General features: G+C 44.6%; 1 protein-coding gene across 1 annotated transcript; it reads left to right on the top strand.

Moving 5' to 3' along the window:
• Window positions 1-4565: 4565 nt before the first annotated feature.
• Window positions 4566-5135, top strand: PSV08DRAFT_346798 (uncharacterized protein; the record flags this gene model as incomplete). Its single annotated transcript, XM_014218124.1, has 3 exons — window positions 4566-4647; window positions 4708-4824; window positions 4873-5135. 3 exons carry the CDS (start codon window positions 4566-4568, stop codon window positions 5133-5135), a joined length of 462 nt encoding a protein of 153 aa, XP_014073599.1.
• Between the last annotated feature and the right edge of the window lie 8485 nt (window positions 5136-13620).

Here is a 13620-nt window from a genome sequence, read left to right as displayed (position 1 = left end):
GTTGGCTAGTTTGGTAGAAACGACCAGGTTTCAAGTAAGAAGGGAGTGACGATTGTACTGTGAAGGATTGTACTGTGAAGAGATGCTGAGACTGAAGTGAATGAGGATGCTTCTTCAACACTGACGAGAAGCCAGCTACTTATACACATCTGAAGAGGTATGAGATTAAAAAAGCTCCTGCATTAATCCGTCAAATTCGTCCTTTTTGCATTGTGACAGGTTCTAATAGGTCTAGTGTCTTCGGTGCGTGGAATTCAACTAACGCTCGTTGATGCTCCGTAGAGAACCGCCGCTCTCACCCGCTTCAAGTTGTCAAAAGTCCCAATAGGCCTAGTGTCTCCCGTCTACTGCGTTTCAACCAACGCCCTCTGGTACTCCGTAGATTTTCCATACCGAACAGGCACTTATTCGCGCTAACAACGAAAGAAGAGGATGTGCTTATGTACCTGGATTACAGATTTAGTATATAGACACATTGTGGACGCAGCAACCTGCGAATGTATTGAAGCGAGAGTACTGGTAATGCAAGAAGCACTTTACAACTCACTTTGCACATAGTAAGTCTTGAAAAATGCAGGTAGCAGTTCGAATTCAGCCTCAAGATTGGAACACATACGCGAACAGGCTAGTCATGTCTAACAGGGAAGAACTTCCCTTGCACTAATCTAATTACAGTATGAGACTGCCGAAGTTACGATGATAGCACGGTCAGCCTTACGAGAAGCCTCAGGAGTCGGTAGGCTCTCTCGTGTTTCAGAGTTGCTGTAGTGTTCTAAAACATGTCACTGCTGTCTCTTCACTGCAAGCCACTCTTTATGAGTATCCAGAGTGCATATTATGTTATGTCCTATAGTATAATCTTTACGAACTATCTAAGTGGTTCGACTCTTTTGTTCGATCTGAATGTGAAGAGAGTTTTCTCTGAGCTAGAACTATATCACCTATTAGAAAATTTTCCCTGATACCTGTGACAAATCTGCCTCCCTTATGGGTTAGTCTTCCCTTTGTGACTTCGCGTGCCTGAGCTATTCCACAATATTATACCATTCCTCATCAAGTAAGAAAATCAGCTTACTATCTGAGCATTGCAAGACCACTATGCATAACGCTAGAAGTAAGCGCAGTTACGGCCAGACTTGATTATTGGCACTACCTTCGGAAGTGACCATGAGTTCGCAGGCTTTGTCTTGGAAATAGCTTGACACAGACCCCGGAGCAGTGAATATAGACCCTGTCAGCGGTTAACACGGACACTAGAATGCTTGATTCGGACGCTAGAGTGCTTGGTCTAGACCTTGGCATGCTTAGCATAAGCCTCTCGGTAGCGAATCAAATCTATTTTGCTGACTGATATTCTGTGTAGGTAGGTTGACGTACAGCTTAACGTATACAAGGTATACACATATGGTCATATCGCCTACGTAATGCAGGACTGAGTATTGGGTTATGTTTATGGCGCCATCTTTCATCTTCAAACTGCACTGAAACCCCATCAGATCCTTTTTATGGAAAAATGTCGGCAAGATTAACAGGAACAGTGAGATTTTGGGCGCTTTTTACCACAATGCCGCGGAGTCCAGGATTACGTGTTGCACTTTGCATATTCGGTGAGACTTTTGTAGTAGTGTACACACCAACCTGCTTAAAAAACATTTACAGAGTCCGGATCTACCAACATGATACTTGAGGTTAAATTGGCCAGGGCACGAACTTGAGGACCTATCGGGTGGTGGCGGCATGTTAGCTTACCATGACATTTTAGCGCCGTACCATGGGCGGCACACTAGGCTTGATATGATGTACGTTATCTATATGCGACTAGCGCCGCAAATTTTCGTGTTATTATTTTAGCAACACGTTCGAAACACGTTCCTGTTATACTTGTAGAATAAGAGGGGGTCCCTAGTGTCAAGTGCGATTACGTCGTTAGTGGCGCCGCTAGTTTCTACTAGTGGTGATATATCTTACGGCCTGTTTAAAAAAGTATAGCTCACCGTAAAACGTGAATTAGAACACGCACATTCCGCGGGATGCCCGCAGGAACCTGCCCCTAGCCCATCGTAATTTAAACTCTGCCACGACGTGCTCGCCGTACTTGTATCAGTAGTATGCCTGACTTAAACTCGAGTTAAAGTCACAAATCTAAAGATCAAGCCGTAGCATAACCAAAAAGTTATGCGCATCACTTTGCGAAGGCTATACACTGGGCAAAAGCCTTTTCTATCTTTTCGACCGTAGATGTATCTGCCAGATATTAAAATATCTCTAATCTTGCGATCATCCATAAGAGGAGCTACTACAAACCTCTTTTTTATCACGGTAGAAGTGGAAGCGGAACTGCACGGTATGAGATGCGGGGTTTGGTCCGAAACTTTATGCAGGTACCCGGTGGAACGAAAGTATTCATAGTGGGGCTTCGGAGGGGATGGAGCTAAGCCTAATTAAGTAATTGATTTGGTTTTAATACGGTGTATCACCACCTTGAGCAGCAATTACAGCCTCACATCGGTGCCTCATAGTATTTACTATGGACTGTAGATGCTCTGGAGTAATAGCTTCCCAGGCGTCTATTACAATCCTCCGAAGCTGATTGTAGTTGCAAGGATTATCTGATAAATCTGGATAATACTCTTCTATCCAATCTTCCATCCTCGCCCATACTGACTCAATTGGGTTTAAATCTGGTGACCAAGCTGGCCACTGTATTACCTCTACGCCTCCCTCTTGTAGCGCACGTTTTGTATCTCGAGCTGAGTGTGGCCTAGCGTTATCCTGCATAAAAAGTAAATCTGGATTACTTGTTACCCACTTACTTACGAGAGGTACAATCCGCTCACGATAACGAGCTCCATTAATTGATCCTCAACCCTTTTCCCAAAAGAGATAAGGACCTTTTTGACTCCCATTGAAGCAGCCCCAGAACATCCAACCCCTCCTCCGTGGGATTCTATTTACTAGGCAGGTAGGCTCTAGCCGTTCATGTGGGAGCCGAGTTACATATATATCCCGATAAGAGGCTCCAGTTACCCACGTTTCGTCGCTCCAAAGCACGCGATTCCATTGTTCAATAGTCTAATCTTGGTGCTCTAGGGCCTATTGGAGTCGATCCATCCGAATCCGCTCGTCATTTGGTGGCTTTCGGTATGCTTTTCTTCTTCTATACCCTTCCTTTTGAAGAGCGTTCTGAATACACCGCTTAGAGGCTTGCCAGCGTAGGTAGAAGTGCCTAGCAAGTTTGTGGTAGCTCATTCGTCGCGTGCGGCGGCTCTGTCGGATAAAGCTAATCAGCTCGTCAATTTGCTCACGGCTGAGTTTGCGAGGTCTACCGCTCTTTTTCTTTGGGGTAATAGGCACGGATAACGCGTATTGAACCTGGTTCAAGGAGCAGCCAACTTGCTCCTGGATCTCTTTGTAGGTGTGGCCAGCATGGCGTAAGGTGTGGATACGAAGTCTCTCATCGCGAGATAGATACGGGCGGTGTTGACAAGAGGGAGGCGTTACAGGTTCATCCATTGTTGCTGAATACAAAGAGAAACTCCTTGGAGCTAGAGTAAGATTAAGGGGGGAGCAGTCTTGGCACAGTAATATTGAGACGTTTTTGGTAGAAATAGAGCTATTTTGAATTTTCCGAAGTACATCCGGCAAAAACGGGATAATAGACCCACTATGAATACTTTCGTTCCACCGGGTAGTAAGAAGCTTCGCAATACCAGCCACCTGTGGCTTCGACTTCAAACCCTGGTGCTGGTGATCATACATAGTAAGTGGCGCAACACGATAGCACCTCGTGTTAGTGTATGCATGTAGAGCCGAGTTGAATGGCCGACCAATTATATTGACAGCAAACTACTATGCTACATGGCAGAAATGATATATGTGGGCCACTAGCAAGGGCACAATACAGGCCAGGGTGAAGAGTAAGCCCTATACTATAAAGAGTACTATCTATACTCTATAGAGTTGTGATTATTCAGAATATCTCTATAATAAATATGGTGTCATCCGAAGAAGAGCCTGATCTTCATTTTAGCGCGCCCCCCCACACATAACTTGTGCCATGTGGCGTTGTAGTGGGTACTAGCAAAGTAAGCACACTATCATCCTCTAAGGCACTGCGAAACGGCAAAGGTTGCCGACCCCTGTCTTATCTGGGTGCCAAATATCTGTCCTGGGGATGCCCTGTAACCTTTGCCCTGTGAAACGATGTCACATTTTAGGGCCTATCCAAGTGTCAGATGTACATGCTTTAACTATTTGCGCAGGCATATTACCCCGAATAAGTATCTCAAACGCATCTAGCGAAGCTTATATGTCGTCGCAAACCTTCGGCTGTTATTCTCTCTTAAGTATAGCATCATTCTTCGTAGATGAGCCACGTCAGCCACACTAAGTGTATCACTTACTTAGTGGTGCTGCGCGATTTACCTGTGTACATAAAGACGTACTGCACGCTCCTTTATTGCTTACTTCTTACCACTATTCATTTTTCAAGTCTTGCTTCTCACGCTGAATTCATAGATACCTTAGGACTTTGTCTTCGTCCATTCCAACTGTACCTTCCAATCATGTCCGCATTTGCAGCCATTCTGTCTCTGCGTCTTTCACAGGGTATATTCACCGTACTTAATATTGGTCTATCTAGCTACTGTATGTTGCCACAAGAATTTCCTAGCACTACATGATTTCTAACTTGGGGAATCTGGACAGTGGTGCACGAACTAGTCGATGTGACTAGCGACGTGACTGTCGGGCTTGTTGCGGCATGTGTCTCTGCTATGGGCATATTTTGTGCTCCTAGTACGAGCAAAGTTATGTCAACAAGAGGTAAAACTCTCCCGAGCATGGAGATTGATTTATGCTTAATACTTACAGGGTCAAATCTCTACTTTGCGTTTGCTGTAGACTGGGTTGTGAGCATTTTCAACTTGATTGCACTCATCTACCTTGGGAAATTTGTTACCAGCTCATCCTTCTGTCAAGAGAAGATATGCACAGTCGCCAAGCTGAATACTGTGTTAACTGGATTGAATTTTTCCAACTGGGCAGCTACAGCGACGTATATTGGTATTCAGATATCCAAGCCGTGGACAAAAGGTACTGAGCCTGTCCCAGAGATGGGGAAAATCCAGCTTTAGGGCTTGTTTAGCATTCATTCTACATCAGGCTAAGCTCTGTAGATGTCGATGATAATAGCGAGGGGGTTTGAATAAGCTCTAGCTATTTTATGTTAGTTGTATGTACCTGACTTTATCTGTACATCTAACAGTTAGACGATTAATGACCTCTTATGTTAATGAGTATACCGTCTTTGCATTAATGAAGTGAGCCTGCTTATAAGATCGCGTATAGCAGAAAGCTGAAATTACTACACTATAGGACCTGATAACTAGAATAAAACTTAGCTTTTGTTGGAGATAAGCTATTCAGTTGTTCTCCGACCTTACTCAACAAACGTTACCCTGAACCAAATTGTCACCATTCAACCAACCCTGAACCAAATCAACCATCGTTCCAACAACTCAACGATCTTACCCTAAACCAATCTAATAACCTACCCTGAACCAAACTAGAACCTATGATAATGAATATATATAGTAGTAGAGTAGCTAGGTAGAAGAAAGACAAGAGAAAAACCTACTAAGGGAAAACAAGAGAAAGCAACACACCTCATTAAGAGTTAATCACAATACAATCACTTTCTATTCTCTTCCTCTATATTCTTTATTCTCCTACTTTGATAAAGTTGCCTCTGAGTCTATTGCTAGACAAGTAGAAGGCAGAGACCTCTACCGCTGAGCTACTAGTAGAACAAGCAACTACTTCCGCTATCTTCTTTATTTAATCTTAACAGCTTTTTCTTAATTAGCACGAGAATATTAAAGGCTAAGATGGAAGATGAAGATAACAGAATACTAAGCGGAGAATAGCCGAAAGTAGTAAAGTTGTTACTACAATAGGTTAAAAACTTTTAGCCGTTAGCTATGTCAAGTAGGGTGGCGCTACTTGATATAAATATATCCAGAGGTAGCGCTGATCGATCGATAGATCTAGACACTCGGCAGGTAGATGCTAGGGGAGAGGAGATAGGACAATTTGGATAAAACTATGATCTGATTGAATATCTAGTGTACTCTATCTCTGTGGTCGCCTCTAGTTCTATCTACTTAGCTGAACTACTCCTATATATATTTGGCTGTATCAGGTTCTAGAAGAATCTGGGTGTGATCGAGCGCCCGGATTCTGTCGGAGACCTTGAGATCACCTAACCAGCTCAGATCTTCAACAAGAAAGACCACTACTTATCTTTTATATATGAAAACTACTATACTATCTCGATCATCTCATTATTATTATTATTATTATTATTATTGATTAACGTCCTGTCTCAGCTGGTAGGCTATATAAGACGTGCAGGCTATGCCTACAGGTAACTACGTAGTGCTATCAATTTGGTGTAGGTGGGGGAGGGGGCTATCTAAATCGAGGTGAGGCTCGTGGCCTAGTGTGGAGGAGGGTAGTAGGAGGTCTTGCGGGTGAGAGGAGAGGTAAGTTGGGTGTAGGGCGAAGGCACCTAGTGTAGGTGTTGTCCTAGTTGTCGAGGTTTCCTTTATACCAGGCCTGCGTTGCAGCCCTAGTTTCCTTAATAAAGGCAATAGTAGCCTGTACGCCTACTGTAGTATCTAGTAAGAAAGCTAGCGATAGGGGGTCCTTTGTAGTTTCTTGCATCTTCTTCCTAGCCTCCTTGTATAGCGTGCAGCTAAGGAGGATATGTGCAGGGTCTTGAGTAGCTCGATAGTTGCAGGGGCAAACTTTAGAGTCTACTTTTCCTCGCTTGAATAGGAAGTCTCGTAGATAGCAGTGACCTAACTTAAGCTGATAGAAGGCGCTAGAGGCTTCTCTACTAGTAGGAGGAGTAGCAATCTGCTTTCTAGTCTTCCACTTGTACCTTGCGGCGTAAGTAGTAGGATTTAGAGTAATAGCTTTTCTCCTGTATTGTCCTAGATAGCTAAGCCACTCTCGCTCGCCTAGCTGCTTTATTCGTGTGCCTATTACAGCTAGGCTCGTCCTGCTAGAGCTAGGATCTAGCTTTGTCGCCTCCTTTGCTAGCGCGTCTGCTCTCTCGTTTCCTATAACGCCCTGGTGTCCTGGTACCCACTGTATGGTAGGTAATATGCCTTTTTCTTGTAGCTTTTCTGCTGCTATAGTGCATCTAAGTTGCCACTCTTGCCCTGGGTAGTCAGAAGCAGTCTTTAGTCTGAATATTGCAGCCTGGTTATCTGCATATACTCTAACTTCAAGGTAGTCGTCTGCTAGGTCAAAAGCTTTCTCTAGGCCTAGGGTAATACCCTCTAGTTCTCCGTTGTAGACTAGCTGGTTGTATCCTATATTAACCTTTTCATAAGCTATGAGACTAGCTCCTTTGTAGAAAGCTACTCCTACTCCTATACCCTTGCCTTCCTTTGTAGCTGAGGCGTCTGAGTAGATCGAGAGGAGATATTCGTCTTCTAGAAGCTCCTTGTGGTGCTTTGCTTCGATTTCCTTTGACTTCTTAGATATATTAGTCTTGTAGGGCATTGTAGAGCTCCAGGGCATAGAGGCGTAGTGCTTGATCTCCTCACTATCGTCCGATAGAGCTGTTGAGATAGATCTAGTAATACGCTCTAGCTGCTTTCCTTGATTACTAGTGATAGCAATATTAAGAGGGTGGCTAGGAGCTAGCTTTCTTGCTCTAAAGGCGTATTGTCGTAGGGCGTTGTTAAGTCTAACTCTAGGAGGACATAGAGCTGCTTCTACCTCGCTAGGTATGGCAGGTGAGGTTCTGAAGGATCCTAGGATCTTTCTACAGGCTTGGTTCTGCAGCTTCTGTCTCTGGTTAAGCGCTGTCTGCTGCTCCCTCCAGAAGATTTGGCAGCCATAGTCAGCTACGCTGGTGATGCAGGCTAGGTAGAGCTGTCGTACTGCTCTAGGAGAGAGGCCTTTGTTTGAGTTAGCTAGCCTGCTAAGGCGGTGGAAGGCTGCGCTAGCCTGCTGGTTTCTAATAAGGCTGTGGTGCTTGAATTTGAGGCTGCAGTCAAAGTAGACACCTAGCCATCTAACTAGCTCCTTAGACTGTACTATCTCCTGATTAGGTAGAGTAAGTACTCTAGCTTGATCCTTTCTTGATCTTGTCCAGTTTACTAGTTCAGTCTTTGAGCTATCGAATTGGATGGCTGACTCCTCTGCTAGTCTAAAGAGATTCTGAATCTCCTTTTCTAGTAGCTTGATATTCTTCCTTACTGACGTAGATGATATTGAGATCTGGAGGTCGTCTATATAGGAGGAGGAGTAGATATTCGCATTAGTCTGAATTGCATTGAATAGTGGTTTTGAGTAGATCAGAAATAGGATGGGCGAGGCAGGGCTTCCTTGAGGGGTTCCTGTCGAGATTACCTGCGGCTCCTCAGTCTGTCCGTCAAAGGACAGCTGCAGTATTCTGTCCTCTAAAAAGGACTTTGTCCAGGCTAGTAGGCAGCAGGGGAGGCCTTGATCTTTCATGACTTCAAGAAGCTTGTTTTTTGAGACGTGATCGAAGGCTCCTTTGATATCAAGAAAGATAGTAGTAGTAGTCTTCTGCTTTCTTTTCTGCTGCTGTATGTTGTTGTAGAAGAGTAGCGCAGCGTCGATAGCGGATTTCTTTAGTCTTCCTCCTAGTTGAGAGGGGTGGAGTAGATCTGTTGTTTCCGCTAGTGCACCTAGTCTCCTAGCTACTAGTCTCTCTAGTACTTTGCCTAGGCAGTTTAGGAGTGAGATAACTCTATAGGCCTTAGGGATCGAGTAGTCAGGCTTGTTTGGCTTTCTTAAGATGACTCCCTTTGCTTTTCTCCAGCACCTTGGGTGGTAGCCTAGGTTGAATAGAGTAGAGTATATCCTAAATAGAGCTTCTGGCTGCGCTGAGTAGACCTTTTGGATCACCTCCTGGCTGATCAGATCAGGCCCTGGTGAGGTGGCTTTCACCTTACAGCAGGCAAAGGAGAGTTCGTCCTCTGTCAGGGCAGGCCAGGTCCATCTGCTGTCTCCCCTGTAGATGTGGAAGGAGGGGGTCGCTGTCGTAGGAGGCGGAGGAAAGAGATCCTCTCTAAAAGCCTTACATTTCTTAGTGAAGGATTCCTTGCCTTTAATAGCAGGTATTCGAGTACTAAGGTTATCTTTAGTATATGCTAGCGCTTTAAAGATCTCCTTAGGTGAGTCTTTTTGGAGGAAAGCCTCCCAGTGGCTCTGTTTAGCTCGTTGAATAGCTTTTAGGTATCTATTTTTTGTACGTAGATACTCTCGTTTCCACTGGTAGAGGGAGCTATTATTTTCCTTTGCTGCCTCCTTCTTGTAGGCTCTATAGGCTCTACTTAGGTCTCGCTTATGGCTATCTAGCTCGCTAGTCCACCAGGGCTTCGTCTTTGGCTTTTGGTTGACTAGTGGAGTTGACTTTTCTAGCGCTTTCTGTATAGCTCTCGTAAGATCTTCTCCTAGCTCGTCTAGCTTAGTTTCTAGTAGGATATTTTGTCCTAGGATAAGCTTTCTTGAGGTGTAGTTCGAGCAAGGAGGTAGTGTTGATAGGCGCTTCTCTAGATCTAGGACTTTGATCTCCTGTCCTAGCGTCTCCTTGAAAGTCGTCCAGTCCGTTCGTTTCGTATTATACTGTTTTGGCAGGCTGGCTGGCTGGCTAGGTAGCTGGCTAGTAGTATAGATACTAAATAGAATAGCGTGGTGGTCAGAACCTACTTCAGGTATAGTCTGCCAGTCCAGGATACTAGCAGCTGTATTGCTGGTTGCAAAAGTAAGGTCTAATACGCTTTCTTGCCGCATATGAGATCTCAAGAAAGTGCCTGCCCCTGGAGTATTTAGTAGAGTGAGATCTTGAGTATCTATCCACTCTACTAGTTCCTCTGCTTGTGTGCTAGGGCTGCGCTCCTCTAGGCTCCACCTAGGATGGTGGGTGTTGAAGTCTCCTAGGATAATTGACTGAGGCTGTAGGATCTCCTGCAGGAGGCGCCTCTGAATTGTCGTCTTATTTAGCCCTTCTTGGAGGCTTTTTTCGTTATAAATATTGTAGATATAGAGGCTAGAAGTAGAGGCTAGTACTTTGATAGCTAGGAAATCGTTATCGTCGCTAATAAAGGGATTAACCTCTCCTTTTAGGTCTTTTCTAATATAGAATAGTACTCTAGGCCTTAAGGAGGTATCCTTAGGGGTAGGTAGTATCTGAGTAAAGTCCTGGTGAGCGGTAGATCTAGTGTTTTCGTACGAGGATCCCTTAGGTAACCAGGGCTCCTGTACTGCGACGATCCTGGCGTCTACTTTAATAGCTAGGTCTAGGGCGCTCTCAGTAGCAGGGCTATTCCTATTAACATTTATTTGTAGGACTTTTAACATTCTAGTTAGAAGAGGTAGTCCTAGATATCCTAGCTTGTAGGATATCACATTCGTGGCTATTAGCTGCGTAAGGTTTGCTACAATTAACACACTTAAATATAGTGTGTACGCAGGCTTTGCCTTTAGTAGGGCAGGACTTGCATCTGTGTAGACTAGTGTGGTGAGCCTCACCACAAATCTAACAGGCTACTCTAGTGCACCTAGCCTCAAGGTGGCCAAAGCCTTGGCATTTAGAGCACTGCTTTAAGTTGTTAATAACTCGTAGCTTCTCTGCTCTTAGGCTCTCTCCTAGGATATAGAGCTTTCCTCTTATAGCCTTGAGGGCCTCCTCTTCAGTCGCAAAGGCGACGCAGGCGGAGCCATAGCTTTACTACCCTCTCTTAGACTCAGGAGTGAGCCAGAAGGGAGTGCCTACTACTTTAAGGCCTTTGTTAAAGGTCTCAATCTCCTCCTTGATTACCTCTAGGCCGTGGTTAGTAGGTAGCCTATGGACGACTATTTTAAACCACGAGGTAATTGGCTGCGCTACCTTAAAGGCTACTAGATCCTTCCAGATACCCTGGTTTTCCAGCAGGTAGTTGGCTGTAAAAGCAGGCGTGGTAGTGACTACCTTATTCCCTTTTGAGGATAGCGTGACTGAGGCGACTACGGGCAATTGCACCCCTCCTTTCAAGGTGAAGGCTTAGTTGAAGGCATTTCTTAGCCTAAGGGCGTCAAAGGCAGCAGGGCCTCCTTGGTTGACTAGGACGAGCTGCCTCTCCTTTAGGCTAGGCTTAGCCTTTTGAGGTGCCTTCTTCTGCATAGTAGTCCACTGTTGCTCCTTGTTTGCAGCTGCAATGGTAGCGTACGATATAGGCTGCGTAAGAGTAGCTGTCTGTCTATCACCCTGCTGGTTTGGTTGTGTAGGAATAGGCTTTTTAAGGCGTCGAACTTTGTCTCTAAGCTCCTTTGAGACATTTGAGAGAGAGGAGATCTGATCTCCTAGGATTGCTGAGTTCTTCTTACTAACTCTACCTGTCTTAGTATAGTCTCTGAAGACTTCTACTAGGTCTAGTAGACTAGTCTGCTGGGTAGGGTTGTTTTTAGCTAGATTAGCTGCTTGGATTACTAGGTTCCTAGCTATCTTAAGAGCCTCTTCTACTGTCGTTGCCTTAGGTGTCCTATTCTGGCTAGAGAAAGGGTTCCTTAGTGTCGAGCCTATAAAAGGAGAGAAGTTGCTCCTAGTACGTCTATGAGTGCGAGTCTTCTCTGGTGAGAAGTTTGCTTGTCTTTTATTTGGTGGTAGAATAGGTATTTTAAATATATTAGAGGTTTCTAGATTTTGAGTGGGGGTAGCAGGCTGCGTAGCTTCCATTTCTATCTCGTTCTGGATCTGTCCTTCTAGCTCTGCTATCTCCTGCCTTATCCTTGGTAGCTTGACGTCGATAGTATCGCTGTCTGGCGGCATCTTGCTTAGTAATCGGCGTGGTCTGTGTGTTCTGTTAGAAGTGAGACGTGTCCAAACGTGTCTACTTTTGAAGGCCTCTAGCTCTACAGCGCGTAGGCTGCACGTTTTAATAGTGGTTGTAATCGATTTCTTAGGGTTTATTTGTATATATTTGACTGATATTACACCTATTCTAGAAAACTCGAAGTTGGTGTGGTGTTTGGTGTGTGTTCTATGCGTACACACTATATTTAAGTGTGTTAATTGTAGCAAACCTCACGCAGCTAATAGCCACGAATGTGATATCCTACAAGCTAGGATATCTAGGACTACCTCTTCTAACTAGAATGTTAAAAGTCCTACAAATAAATGTTAATAGGAATAGCCCTGCTACTGAGAGCGCCCTAGACCTAGCTATTAAAGTAGACGCCAGGATCGTCGCAGTACAGGAGCCCTGGTTACCTAAGGGATCCTCGTACGAAAACACTAGATCTACCGCTCACCAGGACTTTACTCAGATACTACCTACCCCTAAGGATACCTCCTTAAGGCCTAGAGTACTATTCTATATTAGAAAAGACCTAAAAGGAGAGGTTAATCCCTTTATTAGCGACGATAACGATTTCCTAGCTATCAAAGTACTAGCCTCTACTTCTAGCCTCTATATCTACAATATTTATAACGAAAAAAGCCTCCAAGAAGAGCTAAATAAGACGACAATTCAGAGGCGCCTCCTGCAGGAGATCCTACAGCCTCAGTCAATTATCCTAGGAGACTTCAACACCCACCATCCTAGGTGGAGCCTAGAGGAGCGCAGCCCTAGCACACAAGCAGAGGAACTAGTAGAGTGGATAGATACTCAAGATCTCACTCTACTAAATACTCCAGGGGCAGGCACTTTCTTAAGATCTCATATGCGGCAAGAAAGCGTATTAGACCTTACTTTTACAACCAGCAATACAGCTGCTAGTATCCTAGACTGGCAGACTATACCTGAAGTAGGTTCTAACCACCACGCTATTCTATTTAGTATCTATACTACTAGCCAGCTACCTAGCCAGCCAGCCAGCCTGCCAAAACAGTATAATACGAAACGAACAGACTAGACGACTTTCAAGGAGACGCTAGGACAGAAGATCAAAGTCCTAGATCTAGAGAAGCGCCTATCAACACTACCTCCTTGCTCGAACTACACCTCAAGAAAGCTTATCCTAGGACAAAATATCCTACTAGAAACTAAGCTAGACGAGCTAGGAGAAGATCTTACGAGAGCTATACAGAAAGCGCTAGAAAAGTCAACTCCACTAGTCAACCAAAAGCCAAAGACGAAGCCCTAGTGGACTAGCGAGCTAGATAGCCATAAGCGAGACCTAAGTAGAGCCTATAGAGCCTACAAGAAGGAGGCAGCAAAGGAAAATAATAGCTCCCTCTACCAGTGGAAACGAGAGTATCTACGTACAAAAAATAGATACCTAAAAGCTATTCAACGAGCTAAACAGAGCCACTGGGAGGCTTTCCTCCAAAAAGACTCACCTAAGGAGATCTTTAAAGCGCTAGCATATACTAAAGATAACCTTAGTACTCAAATACCTGCTATTAAAGGCAAGGAATCCTTCACTAAGAAATGTAAGGCTTTTAGAGAGGATCTCTTTCCTCCGCCTCCTACAACAGCGACCCCCTCCTTCCACATCTACAGGGGAGACAGCAGATGGACCTGGCCTGCCCTAACAGAGGACGAACTCTCCTTTGCCTGCTGTAAGGTGAAAGCCACCTCACTAGGGCCTGAT

This window comes from Bipolaris maydis (genome assembly GCF_028858645.1).
Source record: "Bipolaris maydis strain C4 unplaced genomic scaffold PSV08scaffold_1, whole genome shotgun sequence".
Classification (NCBI taxonomy): Eukaryota; Fungi; Ascomycota; class Dothideomycetes; order Pleosporales; family Pleosporaceae; genus Bipolaris; species Bipolaris maydis.
The sequence above is the reverse complement of the archived record's forward strand: the minus strand, read 5'-3'. Positions and strand labels throughout refer to the sequence as shown.